Source organism: Camellia sinensis, chromosome 6 (assembly GCF_055761805.1).
Source record: "Camellia sinensis isolate YWXY chromosome 6, ASM5576180v1, whole genome shotgun sequence".
Lineage (NCBI taxonomy): Eukaryota > Viridiplantae > Streptophyta > Magnoliopsida > Ericales > Theaceae > Camellia > Camellia sinensis.
This window is the reverse complement of record NC_138966.1, coordinates 173769572-173787891: the sequence shown is the minus strand read 5'-3', so window position 1 is coordinate 173787891 and position 18320 is coordinate 173769572. Positions and strand designations below refer to the sequence as shown.

The 18320-nt window shown below is 33.5% G+C and overlaps 1 protein-coding gene across 1 annotated transcript; it reads right to left on the bottom strand.

Moving 5' to 3' along the window:
* Positions 1-1151: 1151 nt before the first annotated feature.
* LOC114312831 (3-isopropylmalate dehydratase large subunit, chloroplastic) lies at positions 1152-12648 on the bottom strand. Its single transcript, XM_082875419.1, has 15 exons — positions 12467-12648; positions 12228-12362; positions 11944-12114; positions 10399-10551; positions 10254-10322; positions 10018-10134; positions 9298-9372; positions 9047-9124; positions 8832-8927; positions 8298-8347; positions 8041-8095; positions 2278-2409; positions 2076-2123; positions 1820-1978; positions 1152-1626 (listed from the first exon to the last, which is right to left on the bottom strand). The coding sequence occupies exons 1-15, from the start codon at positions 12509-12511 to the stop codon at positions 1486-1488; spliced, it is 1524 nt and encodes a 507-aa protein (XP_082731545.1). The 5' UTR covers positions 12512-12648; the 3' UTR covers positions 1152-1485.
* Positions 12649-18320: the final 5672 nt, after the last annotated feature.

The window sequence follows — 18320 nt, the reverse complement described above, 5'->3', positions numbered from 1 at the left end:
TGTATATAGGGAACCTAATAAATGGAAAAGATTAATAGTCTTGAATGGTATCACTACTCTAGGGTGTGTGTTGTTTTGGTCTAAATCAGATGATATAAAAAACATAACCTATTTCCAAACACATTGCACCAGTCGACCATTTGAGCTAACTAGTTGAATTCAACCATAAAGTTAATTAATCTGTCGCCTAAGGTTCCATAAGAAAATCTTAAAAAATTTCTCACTATCGAAAGTTATAATTTATTAAAGATTCAATAAGACAAGGACTTACTTTAATATTTAGCTTCAAATATCCACCGAAAAAAAAACACTTAAAACACTTAAAAAATAAATGAAATCTGATAATTCTACTCTGAAGAATGGTCGATAATTTGGTGGATGAGTTTATGCAGAGTTGATTTTTCACTGCAGAAACCCCATGATGAATGGGGGTTGGTGGAGACCCATATGCATAATCACCTTCTTTTTAATTGATTAGACCAACTGTATTGCACCATTCATATACAAGTTCATGACCCCAAAAAAATAAAAGAAAAGCTCATGCTGGACTCTGTTTTAACTTTTGTTTCTTTTTGTTCTTCTTTTGAGTACTGTCATGCATTTTCATTCTTGCAAGGGACACCAACAAATCTCTTATAAGTTGTGAAGTCTTTCACTTTTTTGAAAAGATTTCCTCTTTTTCCTTTTCCTTTTTCTTTTTCTTTCTTTCCTCGGCGGCATTTGCTTTTCTCTGATTTTTCATTTCTGAATTTTTTTTCCACTTATAATACATATATGTACGTGTATATACGTAGAATTAAATACATTTTACCCCTTCTGGTAGTAGTTTGCGGAGAAGTTGTTGGCTACTACTACCACGGGAAGAGGAAGAAAGAGAGAAGAACAAGAGAAGGCGAGGAGGAAGGAGAATTAGGTAGTGAGAAAGAGTTGATAAGTTAATATGGCTTGGAGAAAAAATTGGGACAACATAGACTTTGTATCCGTCTTTGTCGTAAAGTTCCTTCTGCTAACTAATGACATAAAAATAAAGTAACAGTAACATGTAAAAAAAATATACATGTCAAAGAACGAATCTTAGACATACATTGATATTTCTACGCACTGTTTCAATAATTTTTTTGTGCATGTAGCAAACAAGTAGGTTGAAACTATTTTATGCAACAGCCTATGGCTCAGCACTCGAGCAATTTATTACACAAACATTTATCTTCAACATTACAACATAGAATCATAAAGTTATATTACAGCATAGAGTTGCACAAAAATGTCTTCTGTCTCATTAATTTAACCAGTAAAGATATACTACTATCATCCCCCACAAAGTTTTTTCAAAAAAAACGAACACACACACTTCTTCACAACCTAAACGTACAAAAAGGCTTTTGGGTATCATATAAACTGAACCTGATATTTGGCTTCAGCCCATCAGTGGAAGTTCAAGGAGCATGGAGTACAGAGTAATCATATCAACAGGTGTTTGATGGCCTACTGCAAAAACTCTCTTGGATCAGTGACAAAGCCAGTCAAAGCAGATGCTGCTGCTGTGTACGGAGAAGCCAGATAAATTTGGCCTTCTTTGTGTCCCATCCGACCAGGGAAGTTTCTATTTGTTGTCGAGACACAGACCTGCAATGATGAGCCCTTCTCGGGAGTTATAAATGTGTCCATCCGCCATACAAGTAAATTAAAGAAAGGTGTAGTAAGCGAATTTCCCTCTTCAAGTAGATGCATTCAAAGTTATATTATTTGTTCATAAAAACTACGATATTTTACATGATCAATCAACTGTGTTCCAATATAAAATAGTATAATAACTTGCCTGAGGCTCATTCAAGCGTGCATAAGTGTCTCTAGGGCCACCCATGCAAGCACCGCAAGTAGGACTCGCAGGTGTATCACAACCAGCTTCCTCGAATATCTGGGAGCAGGTCTTGCCACCAGATCCTGGAACCGGTAGACTATATACGTCCATCCACACCTGGAAATTTGAACATATGAAAACACCATATTTATTTTTCAATGCTTTTTTTAACATAGTTAAAAACTATTTACAACCGCAAGCCAACATTACCAACCTTTTGGGTAGCAGGAACAAGAAAAGTGGGAACTTTGACCTTCTTGCCCTGCACAGTGTACAATGAGTCTTTTAGCTCAAGAAAATAAAAAATGTCACAAGCTAACATTTATTTGTGGAGTCTATTCTCTGTGTTTATAAAAATAAATAAATAATAAACAACATACAAACTTTGGCTGCAATACAGGAATTCGATGTCTTACTGAAGCTAGGAAAACTTTGGCTGCAGCAAGAAAATCTTCAGTTTTTCCTCCAGTACAAGATCCAATATAGACTCTATCAATTTTCACATCTTTGCATTCCCTTGCTAGAGCACGATTATCAGGAGAATGAGGCTGCAAAAGTGTACGGATTGTATATTACTCACAACGATGGATGGAAATAGCAATATTTCGTAGTTTCAAACACTAATGATGTAAAATAAATTGATAGAGAGAGAGAGCAAGTGAATAAATGTGTATATTGAATTTGTTGTTGTAATTACAAAGGGAGCTTAGCTCTCTATTTATAGTCTGATATTGGATGCGAGGCATGCCATGCGAGACGCGAGGCACCGAAAGGCAAGGCTAAAGCTTTAGCCGAAAGTGAACAAACATAATGATAACAATGAACGGATACAATGCTAATAAACAATACTAAAGTAATGCTATAAACAATGCTATATTATATACAAAGTATAATAATATACTAACATCCCCCCGCAAACTCAAGGAGGGAAAGCATCAACCAAGTTGAGTTTGGAAACAAGATCAGTGAAGCGGCCAGGAGGATGAGCTTTAGTGAAGATATCAGCGGGTTGATCGACAGAAGCAATAGGGAGAAGATGGACAGTACCACAGGTAACATGCTGGCGAATGAAATGACAATCAATCTCAATATGTTTGGTGCGATCATGAAAAACATCATTGTGAGCAATTTGAAGAGCACTGTGATTGTCACAAAAAAGGTCAGTAGCACCAGAGGAGGGAACACCCAGATCAGTAAGAAGCCAACGAAGCCAGAGAAGTTCCTGAGTAGTATCAGCAAGAGCACGGTATTCGGCCTCAGTACTGGAACGAGCAGTAAGAGATTGTTTCTTGCTGCACCAAGAAATAAGAGAATCACCCAAAAAAAAGCAGAACCCAGTAGTAGACCGGCGGTCAGTAGGATCGCCAGCCCAATCAGCATCGGAAAAAGCACGAAGCTGGAGAGAGGAGCGAGCGGAATAATGAAGACCATGAAACATGGTGCCTTTGAGATACCGAAGGATACGAAGTAAGGCAGCATAATGAGGGGTACGAGGAGCCGACATAAACTGGCTGACAATATGAACTGCATAGGCAATATCAGGACGAGTAACAGTGAGATAGACAAGACTGCCAACCAGCTGTCGATATAGGGTAGCATCAGAGAGAAGAGTGCCATCAAGAGGTGTAAGACGACTCTGAGGCTCGAGGGGAGTGGAGGCAGTCTTGCAATCCGTAAGACCAGCACGGGTGAGAAGATCAGAGGTATACTTAGCTTGAGAGATAAAAGAACCCGTAGAATCATGGAAGATTTCAAGACCCAAGAAATAGCTGAGAGGACCAAGGTCTTTCATCTCGAAATGGTGGCTAAGAAACTGTTTAAGGCGAAGAATACCATCAAAATCATCACCGGTGATAATCATGTCATCCACATAAAGTAAAAGCAGGGTGGTCCCTTGAGCTGTTTTCCGGATAAAAAGAGCAGTATCATAAGAGCTGGAGGTGAAACCACAGTCATGAATAGTAGAGCTGAACTTGGCAAACCAAGTGCGGGGAGCTTGTTTGAGACCGTATAAGGCACGCCGAAGTTTGCAGACTTTATGAGGTGGATAAGCAGACCCAGGGGGAGGTTGCATGTAGACTTCCTTAAGAAGAATACCATTAAGAAAAGCATTGGTGACGTCCATTTGATAAAGATCCCAGTGGCGGGAGGTAGCAACAGCAATCAAGCTGCGAACTGAGGTGAGACGAGCAACAGGAGCAAAGGTCTCTTCATAGTCAATACCATATTCTTGGTTAAAGCCTTTGGCAACAAGGCGGGCTTTGTAGCGCTCAATAGATCCATCAGAACAAGTCTTGATTTTGTATACCCATTTGCAGCCAATGGCAGACTTGCCAGGAGGAAGATCAACAATGTCCCAAGTATGAGTTTTGGCTAAGGCCTGCAATTCAGTAGTCATAGCTTGCTGCCAAAGAGGATTAGAGCGAGCCTCACGATAGGAGGTCGGTTCATAAGTAGAAAAAGCAGTAGAACCAACAATAAAGTCACGAAGACGAGTAGAAGGTTGTGTTACCCGACGTGGGCGAGCAGACGGAGGAGGAGCCAGTGGAAGAGACTCAGCAGGAGGGGAGGATGTCGAGGAAGTAAGAGCAGGACCATCAGAGGGAGCAGGAGCATGGGACAGTCCAGCAGGCAAGGCGATCTCGAGAGAAGCTGGCGGGGGTGGGGGAGGAAGATCATCAGAAAATAGATCGGTGGAAGGATCAGTAAAAAACAGAGAGGGGGAGGGAACAGACAAACGGAAGAGAGAGAGAGAGGAAAACATTTTGTGTTCCCAAAAGACCACATGACGAGAGATACGAAGTCGTTGGGAGAGAGGATCCCAACAACGATACCCTTTATGTTCAATACCATAGCCCAAGAAGCAACAAAGGCGGGAACGAGGTTCAAGTTTGGTACGTTCATGAGGTTGGAGAAGAACAAAACAGGCAGAGCCAAAGACCCGAAGGGTGGTGTAAGGAGGACGGGTGCCGTGCAGTCGCTCATAAGGAGTGTGATTATGAATGACAGGTGTAGGGATACAATTGATAGTGTAAGCAGCAGTGAGAGCTGCCTCTCCCCAAAAATGTTCCGGACAAGAGGAAGATAGAAGAAGAGCACGAGTAGTGTCGAGAAGATGCCGATGTTTCCGTTCAGCACGGCCATTTTGTTGAGACGTACCGGGACAGGAACGATGAGGTTGAGTACCATGACTCTAAAGGAAGGAAAGAAAGTCAAAATCTTTATATTCCATGGCATTGTCGGAGCGAAAAATCTTAATAGTTTTAGAAAATTGTGTGTTAACCATTGCAGCAAAATTGTAATAAAGTTGTTTGAGCTCAGAGCGAGTTTTCATAAGGAACAACCATGTAAAACGGGAAAAATCATCAATAAAAACAACAAAGTAGCGGGCTCCGCCCATAGTGGGAGTAGGAGAGGGTCCCCAAATATCAGAATGGATGAGATCAAATGGTGCAAGAGAAACAGAGTCACTTTTATTAAACGACAAAGCAGGTTGTTTAGCAAGTTGACAGGACACACAATCTAAAGCATCAGAACTGACAGGACCTAAATGACCACTAGAAATTAAAGTTTTTAAACGACCAGCAGAAAGATGGCCTAAACGACAGTGCCAAAGCTGAAAAGGAGATAAACGAGGAGCAGTGGTAGTAGTGGTAGGAGCTGTGATCTGAGAGGAATCCGGAACATGAAGATGGATAAGTTCGTAGAGGCGTCCATGCTTACGGCCTATCCCAAGGGTTTGTCCCGTCCGAGGGTCCTGCACCAAACAACCAGTAGGAGAAAAGGTAACAGTTAGACCATGCTCACATAATTGACTAATGGAGATAAGATTTAAAGTGAGAGCAGGCATAAGATAGACATGAGATAAAGATAAGTGAGAGGTGGAAACAGAACCAACATGACTCACAGACAGAAGAGACCCATCAGCAGTATGGATAGAAGGAACATGAGGAGTAACAGAGATAGGAGTAAAAATAGTAGAGTCAAAGGTCATGTGATTACAACAAGCGGAGTCAAAGTACCAGGAAGTGTTACCTGTAGTGACAGACAAGGCAGGAGAGGAAGGAGTACCAGATTTTTGCAAAAAATGTTGAAACATGGCTTCGACATCTGTGTGAGAGAAGACTGGAGTGGAAGGATCTATAGAGACAAGGGAAGGTACATCCTCTGAGGCAGCAGCAGCAGTGCGTTGGAACCGACCATGTGAGGTGCTGCGGGAAAAATGCCCGGGGGAAGGACCATTGCGAGAAGCACGGGCGGGATTGCGGAAGCAATCTTGCTGGAGATGACCAGGACCAGTCTTGTTGCAAAACCGACAGAGGCGAACAGGACAATTAACCAGAAGATGAGTCGACGGAAGACTGCGATTTTGACAGTAGTTGCAGAAGGTTGACTTCTGTGGTGAAGGTGGGGAATGAGAACTCTTAGTCTGGGGAGTAGCAAGAACAGAGTCCACAGGGTGCGGATGGAGAGTACCAAACCGAGTTTCCTCTGACAAGAGTTCAGAAATTGCTTGCTCAAGAGTGGGTAAAGGAGTGCGATGGAGGAGAGAAGCTCGTACGGGCTCAAAACGGGAAGTAAGAGCCATGAGAAACTGAACCAAGCGATGTTGGTCACGGTAAGTAGTAAACAAGGCAGCATCCTTAGTACAATCCCATGGAGGTTCAGAAAGAAAGAGCGAGTTGATCCCAAACATAATACATTTGGGACAAGAAATCATTAATGGTCTGAGTTGGTTCTTGGCGCATACGGTGAAGGTGACTCAGAAGCTGATATTGGTGAGCAAGGCCAGTAGTCTGATAGCGTTCTTGTAAAAAATCCCAGATGTCCTTGGCGGGAGAGGAAGCAGAGTCAAGTTGGAACCGACCAAACTGAAGGCTGATAGATGTGATAGAAGTATTGCGAAACCAGGTAATGATCTGATAGTTTTTACTATCCCAATCCTCCAGACGATCGATATATTTGGCAGCGGAGTCTGTGGTGGCAGCGGATTCGGTGGTTGTATGGATGGGTTTGCACACATCCCCAGTGATGATGCGCCAAAATTTCTTTCCTTTGAGAAACCCAGACATAGCTTGTGCCCATAAGACATAGTTAGTCCCGTCAAGAACAACGGAAATAGGGTGGTTAGAGGAGTCGAGACGATCCATGAGGGCAAAAGCGTACTTTTGAGGTAGAATTTGAAAAATCCGAGGGTACCAGTGAATTCAGAAGGTCGAAATCAGTGGGAAAAGAGTGACCGGACCAAAAAATAGGACCAGAAAGGCACTAAATGGGCTGGTCAAAGTGGCTGGTCAAAATTCGGTCGGCGCACGTTAGCAGAGAGTGCGCGGCGCACAATAGCAGGAGACAGCAGGCGGCGCACGAAAGCAGAGAGGTGCGCGGCGCACGTTAGCAGAGAGGTGCGCGGTGCACAATAGCAGAGGACAGCAGGCGGCGCACGAAAGCAGTAGGGCTGACGTCGGCTGACGCAGAAACACGCGGCTCACGTTAGCAGAGAAGGCCGCGGCGCACAGTAGTACGGGACAGTGCAGAGGCGCGTAGAGCGCGTCGGAGAACGAGGATGAGCGTGGCCTTAACTTCTGGCAGCGCGTGGAGGCGCGTGGAAGGTCGTCTGGTGATGAATTTGGTGGCGATGGATTCGTCGTGAGGAGACGAAGAGATTGGTGTGGTTGAATAGGGAAGACAGAGAAGTTCGAGAGATGCAACAATCTGTCTAAATGTGATGCTCTGATACCATGTAAAATAAATTGATAGAGAGAGAGAGCAAGTGAATAAATGTGTATATTGAATTTGTTGTTGTAATTACAAAGGGAGCTTAGCTCTCTATTTATAGTCTGATATTGGATGCGAGGCATGCCATGCGAGACGCGAGGCACCGAAAGGCAAGGCTAAAGCTTTAGCCGAAAGTGAACAAACATAATGATAACAATGAACGGATACAATGCTAATAAACAATACTAAAGTAATGCTATAAACAATGCTATATTATATACAAAGTATAATAATATACTAACAAATGAAATTCCCCTGCAATTGCATTCCTTAGAAAATGGTCTATTTATTTAGGTTTTGCTTGATTCTCATAAAGATTAAATAATGGAAATGCTTAATGATTTATTTTCTTCCTTTCTTATCTTGTCTAAGAAACTAGAGGTCAGATTATCACTCAAACTCACCTTTGCCACTAATGGCTCCAGTTTCGAGACATCAAATCTATATTCTGAAACAAATCTAGAAGACAAAAAATAAACTCAACAGTATAAATTATGTCTTGAAGTAAAACAATGAAGAAATTAATAAAAGAGAGGCTTTATAAATAAATAAAAAAACATAAAGCATTAAACTGGCAATTTGAAGTGTTTAAAATACAATCATCAATATTGATGACAAATCATTAATATTTCTCATATCTACATGAGTGCTCCCCAACTACCTGGCTTGCTCATCACTGTAAACTGCTTCATAGGACACAGATGTCTTATCCTGCACACAACAACAGACAAAACAATTAAGTCTTGATGACACAAGTTAGTCAGATAAAATTATCCACATTCTGAAATTACTGCCAACATGAAAAAATCATTTTTCACAATGGTTTACGAAATCAGATCCTATGAACACAGCTATGATTTTAAGTTAGTATTACATTCTTTCAACTAAAAGTGGGTCGGATTCCATTATTGTTATTTGGTGTATAACTATTCATTTAAATTCTAAAAAGTAACTATGCTGTAGTACAATATTTAATTAAACATACTCATTGGCTACTGACGATGAAAAACAATTTCAGAACATCTAAAAAAATTAGGCTATAATTTGGCATAGAGGACTTAATCACATACAATAACCACTTTTTTGGAAAACTAGACATATAAAAAAAGCACCTAGAAAGACAATATATAGTTGTGTAACAATCAGGCACAGAGAGAGAGAGAGAGAGAGAGATCAAAATGAACAGATCAACAACCTCGAGATACTTATATGTAGTACTATCAGCTGGTACGACACCATTCTTTCCCCCCGCTTCAATAACCATGTTGCATAAGGTCATCCTTTCTTCCATCTTTGAAGCACAGAACAATAAAATGATAGTTAAATGATTGAAGCACTCTGACTAACCAACTTTATAAGAAGATATGGGATGGTTTTAGATACCAGCATTGAAAGATCAAGTAAACTTACAGTTAAACTTTCAACAGTGGTGCCAACGAACTCCATTGCTTTGTAAGTTGCACCAGACATAGATATCTCACCAATAATCTGCAATGTCAAAATCATTAAGTGAAACAACAAAAATTGGAGGCTCTAACAATGATTGAAATCTGAAATAAACTAATTAGAGTCATCTTCAAAAAAAAGATAGAACATGTAATGCAAGAGAAAATTAAACCTAAGCAAAAGAAACAAACACCTCAAGACCCTGTAAAACTTACCTGCAAAATCAAATCCTTCGCAAGCAGATAATTTGGCATTTCACCATCCATCACAAATCTAAGAGTTGGAGGCACCTGAAATTTGAAAATGTAAGAAAACTGCAAGTAATGGATACAAGCAATTATGAAAAGATATAAAGCAATGTCACAAAGGACTGTGCAGCAAAATATTTGAGTTTACTGCCCCTATATTTGTTTATAGATAGTAGTTTTGTGTCTGTGTTTGTGTATTAACATTCGGGGACTTTGCAACATTAATACTGCAAAAAAAATGTGCAATGGTGAGTTGATTTGAGTTGGCACCAGTCCTCTTGATTCCATGAATTCTGTAGTTTGATAAGCAATCATTTATGCACAATGTATGATGAGATCAGTAGAGAATATGCGAGTCCAAGTTCCAGACGGAAAGGCTCACATTCGAAAAGTATGATTGTCTATGTGCATTATTGGATGCAAAGTAAAGATGGCAACATGAAAATACACTACTCAAAAGCACCTAACCTAAGGACTCACAGCATAAGTAGCATCCATTAAAAATAATAGTAAAAGATTCACAATATCTAAGAGTAAGACGAAAAACCTAATTGTAGTTACCGAAAGGAAAACCAAAATGCAATTTACCTAATCACATATCACATAAAACTAGGTAAAGCGAAGAAAAATTGTAGCATACTCAATCAACTGAAACATCAGACATTAGAAAAAAGAGCATTTACAAACCTTAAGCAAAAGCTTTCCAGCGCCGAGCACAAAACCTGCATCAGTAAGTCCAATTCCAGTAGCGAACTGGCCAAATGCTCCTGTAGTACATGTGTGGGAGTCTGTTCCTAGGAGGACCTGACATTAGGGTGCAACAATAATTGTTAGCATCAAATATGCAGAAATTAGAATAATTTTTTTATTAATTCAACATATATATATATATATACATACAGAGAGAGAGAGAGAGAGGGCACCTCTCCAGGTCTGCAATGACCTTCTTGGGCAAGTGCAATATGGCATACACCTTTATAATCAGGGTTGACCTGAAAATCTTTAGATAAATTATATTTGCCATTTACAAAAATATACAATAGGAAAAGAAAAAGAAGAACGACATACCTTGAAATCCCCAAGATCTTTAATATCATAGAAATATTTAATATTTTGTTCGATGCAATAATCCCTCAAGATATCAACGTTACGATTTGCTCGCTCATCAGCTGTGAATATGTAGTGGTCAGGTATGACCACAATCTTCTCACGGTCCCAAACCTACAATGTTGAAAGAGATAAGAAGCTCCATATTTACAAAGATGTTTCTTTCCTTAACTGCATAAACTCTAAAACTCAAGGCGGGCTTGGACGGATCTAAATATCAAAGATTATGACATGCATATAGTACATAACATTTCCTTTGGAACAGCCAAATGACAATTACAATAATGAAAAGGATTAACTATATAAACCAAACTCATAGTATAACTAACATAGATTTACTATTTAATAAAAATCCAAAAATTAATACCATTTTCAAAGTGAATAACATTCTAGCTTTCAAAAATCATATTTTAATGGATAATATGCATGTAACTAGTGCAAGCACCAATATTGCTCCACAAATTTCTTCAACTATGTACTAATTAAGCTTAATATAAGGTCGAAGTACAAAACTTTTGACACGGGTATTGAATCAGTTCACCTAGCATTAAAAACAATTCTAAATGAAATAATTAACTTCTACCCAAGCAATAATATATTTATGTTTGTTTAGTGAAATGCACTCTAGTCTTTCAATGGTAGACCTCAAAATCTTTCAGTTTGGTGATCAGACTGTTGCATACCCTGCATCACATGGGCATTCAAATAATAAACTTAATTCACATAATACCAATCATTCAAACGCTTTGAATTGAAAAGTTATCAAATGAACAATACAAATCTTTTGAATTGAGAAGTTATCAAATGAACAATACAAATTGTAAGCTTTTAGTTACTTAATTGGGTTAATTACATGTATAGTCTCAAATTATGAAAATTGTGTCATTTTGGTCCCGAATATTTAAATTGTATCAATTTAGTCCCTAATAAATGAAAAGAATTTCAATTTGATCCCAACCTAATTCCATCAATTGATGCGGTTACTAATTTAAGAGATCAAAATGACACAGATTTTATACTAGAAGTGTAGTTTATTAAAGTGATTTTCCACGTCGTTTGGTAACATCACTTTTGAGCTAAAAAACTAAAAAGTCACTAAAATAATCAAAAAGCTAATAATTTATAGCCAAAGGTGAAAGATTTTCTTTTTTCTTTACTTTTTGCACACTTTCCGTAAAAAAATTAAAAACTCATCCCAAACATACTAATTTTTTCACATCATTTTTAGTCAAAAAGCCAAAAAAAATTACTAAAAAAATTTGTTCCCAAACAAGGCAAAGTACAATTTTTTAAGTAAGTTTTCACTTTATCCCTGATTTTTACCACATCCACTGATAAAGTTAGGTTGGGAAACGAAACACGTTTTATACAATAGGACTAATTTGACACAATTTAATTTTAGAACTTAAAAATATAATTAACTCTACTTAATTGGCTTATAAAATTTACATATATAAAATAAATAAATAATTATAAAAACGTAGTGAAGGACCACAAATTATGCACCTTTGCATTCTGGCCAAACTCTCTCTTGAAAATTGCAAATGAGCCTGGTCCACAAACATCATGAGTCATCAGGACATCAACATTGACCCAAACATTTTCACCTGGGCTCAACTGGGGTTTCTCAGAAGCCCTGGCCAAGATCTTCTCTGTCATCGTCATCGCTGTCTTTACCTAATAATCAACAACAACAACAAAAAAGAGACAAACCCACCGTTAAAATACACAACTTTCTCAAACCCATATTGCAAAAACATCAATTTAATAACAAATGATCAAAACCCAACTGAACCGGTGGTGGCGGGCTTGCGTTCAAATTGCTGTGGCGCCATAACAGACACAATTTTCCGGGAAACAGTTTTCTTGGGATTCTGGATGGAAAACGAGGTTTGTGTAGAGAAAGCAGAGAGACCCACATCTTTCTGAACCTCAAGAAAGAGAAAGAAACAAGAAAATCAAAACGGGTTAGCAAAATTTTCCCGAGAAAATTTGGGTTGAACGAGATATTTGGGGAGGTGTTTAGAACCTTGTTGATGAAAGCGGAGCTTGATACAGTGGCAGAGGAAGCCATTGATGAATCTTGTTTGTTAAATTTGAGATAAATTTTGAGGTTTTGATGTGATTTTAAGGTGTTTTATGAGTTAGGTTCTAAATAGATACGTGACACATTTTTCTATCAATGCTTTGACTGGTCCCGTGTGTTGAATTACTGCTATGTTTAGGAGAAAAACTGTTATATGATGTTGATTGATGTAATTAATAAGTGATTTGGAATGTTTTAAATAAATATATTTTATAATTTTTTATAAAATAATGTGTAAAAAATAAAAATAAAAATGATTAATATAATTTAAATAAATATATTTTTTTAAAAAAATACACTTATTTAAGGGATTGTTTGAGATGTTCTAAATAAATGTACTTTTTGACTTTTTATGAAATATGGGTTGGGTATGGGTTGGGTTTGAAGTGATGTGATAGAGAAGTGATGTGACTTAAATAAGATGATATGACTTAAATAGAATAGTATTTTTTTGACTTTTTGAATTTTTTTGAAGATGCCAAACTTGGCCTAAGTGTATGCCAAACCACTTCTAAGGTCTTGTTTGCCATTTCTTAAAAAAATTAAAAAGTCAAAAAGTTACTATTTAATTTAAGTTACATCATCTTATTTAAGTTAAATCATCTTTCTATCATATCACTTCAAACCCAATTTATACTCAACCTATATTTCATAAAAAATTAAAAAAATGTACTTATTTAAAATATGCCAAACAATCCCTTATTTTGGATGTATGTCTAAAAGCCTAGAGAAAGATAAGTTATGGCTCTGTTTGGTAAGAGTTTCAAATTATAATTTCACGTATTAATTTGAGTGTGTTGTTTGTTTTGAGCTTCTAAATCATAATTCTACATCCATTTCTCAAAACTCAATTCAAAACATAATCATTACTTTTCAAAACTCATAACCAAAAACATAATTCAAAACTCTTTTCAAAACTCAATTCAAATTTTAATTTTTTTAAGGTTTTAAATATTTTAATATTTAAATATGTTATGATTTTTTTAATTTTTTGAATATTTTTAAATATTTTAAATTCAAAATATTACGATTTTAATTTTTTAAAATTAAAAATATTTTATAAAAATAAATTCAAACTCTATTTTATAAAAATATTTTAAAATATTTTAATTTTGTTGTTATGTATTTGGTTACGATTTAAGTGTAAAGTTGTGAAAATAATATGGAGCTTTGAAAGCATTTGGTTATGAGTTTTAAAAATAATTTTTTAATTGAGTTTTGTTTTATGTGTTTGGTTACGATTTGAGTATAGAGTTGTTTTTAAATTTAAAATATTGACATTTTAAATTATTTAAAATTTTTGAATATTTAAATTATTTAAATTTTTACGATTTTAATTTTTTGAATATTTATTTTAATTTTTTACTTATTAAATTTTTTAGATTATTTAAATTATTTAAATATTTATGATTTAAATTTTTTGAATATTTATTTTAAAAAAAATTATTTCCTTTGTAGTATTTTCAATTAAAAAATTGATTAATGTTATTTTCTGTTAATAATAAAAAAATTTAATTGAATTTTAAAAGAAGTTTGGTTATGAGTATTGATCAGAATTTTCAATAGTGTAAAAATAATATGTTTTGTTATGAGTTATAATAATTTGAATTAAGTTTTGAAAACTCTTTCCAAAACCCATAACCAAACAAATTTTCTTACTTTACATGTCAAATTATACTTTCAAAATTCAATTCCACACTCAATTCAACACTTTATTCAAAAACCATAACTAAACAAATTTTCTACATTTAAATCATAATTTTACAACTCACAAACTCAAAATATAACTCATACTCTCAAATCATATTTACAACTCTAGCAAACGCAACCTTTATTTATTTATTATTTTTTTTTGCTGCTTTTAAGCACACCGAGAAAGAAGTTAGTGGAAGTGTACGGCCCATTTTGGCAGGAAAAAAAAATCACTTCTCTTTTAAAAAAAAAATTTAGTGATTTTTTAAAAATAATATTAACTTTTTTTTTTCTGTCTTATTCAGACGAATTTAAAAAGTATTTTTTAAAAAAAATATTAAAGAAAGAAAATAAGTCAAAAAAAATTACAGTTGGGTTTGATAAAATTTTGTAAATATAATTTGAGAGTATGAGTTATTTAGAGTTTGTGAGTTATAAAATTATGATTTGAGTGTCGAAAATTTATTTAGTTATAATTTTTGAATAGAGTGTTAAATTGAGTTTTGAATTGAGTGTGGAATTGAGTTTTGAAAGTTTGATTTAACATGCGAAGTAAGAATATTTTTTTGGTTATGAGTTTTGAAAAGAGTTTTCAAAATTTAATTAAAATTGTTATAACTCATAACAAAACACGTTACTTTCACATTATTGAAAATCCCGATCAACGCTCATTACCAAACTCTTTTTAAAATTCAATTAAAAAAATTTATTATTAACAGAAAATAACATTAATCAATTTTTTAATTGAAAATACTATAAAGGAAATAATTTTTTTTTAAAATAAATATTCAAAAATTTAAATCATAAATATTTAAATAATTTAAATAATCTAAAATATTTAATAAGTAAAAAATTAAAATAAATATTCAAAAAATTTAGATCATAAAAATTTAAATAATTTAAATATTCAAAAATTTTAAATAAATTTTAAATTTAAAAACAACTCTACACTCAAATCATAACCAAACACATAAAAACAAAACTCAATTAAGAAATTATTTTTAAAACTCATAACCAAACACATAACTCGAAATTCCATACTACTTTCACAAATCTATACTTAAATCGTAACCAAATATATAACAAAAAAATTAAAATATTTAAAAATATTTTTATAAAATAGAGTTTGAATTTATTTTTATAAAATATTTTAAAATTAAAAAATTAAAATCGTAATATTTTGAAATTAAAATATTTTAAAATATTCAAAAAATTAAAAAATTAAAAAAATCATGACATATTTAAATATTAAAATATTTAAAATCTTAACAAAATTAAAATATTTTTAAAATATTTAAATATTTAAAAAATTAAAATATTGATTTGAATTGAGTTTTGAAAAGAGTTTTGAATTATGTGTTTGATTATGAGTTTTGAAAAGTAATGATTATGTTTTGAATTGAGTTTGAGAAATGGGTGTAGAATTATGATTTGAAAGCTCAAAACAAATAACACACTCAAATCAATGGGTGAAACTATAATTTGAAATCGTAACCAAACGAAGCGTACTTATTTTGACATAATTTTGTTTTTTTGAATTTTTATTGATTTTTTTTAAAATATAATCTTTCGATTTATCTTGTCGAACTAAATATAAAAATCTAAATTTTTTTTGATAAGTTTAAAAAAAAATTCACTAAACACAAAAAAAAAAATAACAAAATAACAAAAAAAGTCTCAAAACACCCATACGTAAGTTTGGATAATCTGACCACTGAACGCAATGGAAAAAAAAAAAATTAATTCTAATTTTTTAATTTATCTTCAATTTAAATTATATATTTATTTTTATCAATTGATAAAAAAATAATATTTTAATTATTAAATTCAATATATGTCTGCATAAAATTTTTAAAATATAATTTTTATTAAGTTTAATAATTAAAATATCTTCTTCTTTTTTACATTGATTTTACTTAGCAAAATAGGCAAATGTTTAAATTAAAAATAAATCAAAAGATTATGTTTTAAATTAAAAAAATTAAAAACTTAAGATTTATTTTATTGCAAGGGTCAAATTCTGAAATTTTCTTTATAATTATCCCATTTATTTTTTAGAGCCTCCACCATTTTTGTAGGGTTTGTTTTTTAGATGGGTACCATTTTTGTAATTTAAACTATAAAATTAATTTGGTCTTATTTTCTTAAAGGGCAAAAAAAAAAAAAAGGAATAAATTTTTAAGTTTGTCAATTTAAATTTTAATATTTTGATTTATTTTCAATATAAATTATTTGTCTATTTATATTAAATAAAATTGACAGAAAAAATATTTTAACCATTAAACTCAATTTAAGTGTACATAAAATATCTAAAATACATTTTTTTACTGAATTTAATAACTATTTTTTTTTTTCTTAATTTTACTTAACGAAAATAGGTAGATAGTTTATATTAAAAATAAATCAAAAGATTAATATTTAAATTAATAAAATTAAAAACTCGCGATTTATTTCGTTATAAAAGTCGAACTCTAAAGTTTTTTTTTGTAATTACTCAAAGAAAATGAACATTTTATTTTAAAATACACTTATCGTTCATTATTTAGGGATGATTTGGGAAGCTAACGAAAAATTAGCTTTAAGTTTTTAACTCACTTTGGGTTATATCGCCTCTCACATTTTTTACACACAAAAAGACAAAAAAGTAAAAAAAAAAAAGGCTAAAAAATCAATTTTTAACCAAATTTCCGAATCATCCTTGATAGACAAACATGATTGTTGGCTTATTTTTCGTACGAAGGAAAATATCATAAATGCGAGCGTGTCAACAAAGACTGAAAAATCCTTACAGATTAAATTCAAGCGATTGTGTTGACGGTTCTTTTGTCTCAACAAAGAGGACTTCAAAATTGCCAAGTGTAAAGAAAAGAAAAATTAAAAGAAGAATGAGGGAGATGGAGAAAAACGATTGAGTGAACAATCAAAGTAATAATTACTTACCTCTATTCCTATGTTTCGAAAGGAAATACATTAAAATGATTTGAAAAGGAAATGCTGAAAATAAATGCTTTGAAATATAAATCTATGTTAAACTACCCCTAAGACAAGGAAAATAACAAGAAATATTGAAATCAATTGTCCTTGATTATGAATTCTCGACCCCCTTACAATGTAGCCATGAATAGCTATTTATAGACAAATATTTATAGGAAAAAACTCCCAGTAATAACTACCCAATAACCACCTAAAACTACCTACTTTTTTATTGTCATTCCCACAATGTCACATATTCCTCCATGTCTTCATAACTTCCTTTAATCTCCAATTGAGTGGGAGGATGCCATATGTCCTACAATTATATAAATAATAAATAATAATAAAATTACAGATTTATAGTGCCAATAATAATAAAGTAAAAATGTTATAATTATTGGATTTATTCAAAATTTTCATAAATGATATATATAAATATTACAAAATAAATTATTTAAATTATCAAAATAAGACCGACCGTAAATTTTGAAATCAAACATAACAATCAAATTCAAATTTGAACGAAGAGCTAAAGCGAGCTGTCCTTAGAGCGCGAGCACTTAAAATATGTTTTGCTTCTGTTGAGGGTTGTTTGGGAAATTAATTATTTTAATTAGTTTTCTTACTTTTGCGAAAAGGCGTATAAAAAATAAAAAAAAATAACTGAATTTTTAGTAGCATCAACTATTTTAAGCGCTTGCGAAAACAGTTGAATCGTATAAACCTTGGTCAGCGAGAGATTAAGGCCCACAATGTAATTTAATCGTCTTTAGGTTCAAAAAAAACATTTTGGGCCAATCCATGAAATGTAATAAATGGGCCTTACTTATTTTTATTGATCCATCATCACTTTAATTGGGGATTCTATTTAGGCCAAGTTTGGCATGATTGAAAAAAGACAAAAAGTCACTATCCTATTTAAGTCACATCATCTTATTTAAGTCACATCACCTCTCTAATACATCACTTCAAACCCAACCCATATTTCATAAAAAGTCAAAAAGTGTATTTATTTAGTCTTCTCAAACTAGGCCTTATACTCAATAAATCATTGAGTACTCCTAATTTTTAAATATACCTTATTTAATTATTTAAAATTTTATTTTACTCTCCTTACCTCCTATTATTTTTT

Bases quoted from the DNA above. Each gene is read 5' to 3' on its own strand.
- LOC114312831 (XM_082875419.1), bottom strand. From the start codon at position 12,511: ATGGCTTCCTCTGCCACTGTATCAAGCTCCGCTTTCATCAACAAG. The intron at 8,928-9,046 runs GTAAGTTTACTT...TGTGCTTCAAAG, and splicing joins CCACTGTTGAAAGTTTAACT to ATGGAAGAAAGGATGACCTT. The intron at 1,627-1,819 runs GCAAGTTATTAT...TCATCATTGCAG, and splicing joins CACGCTTGAATGAGCCTCAG to GTCTGTGTCTCGACAACAAA.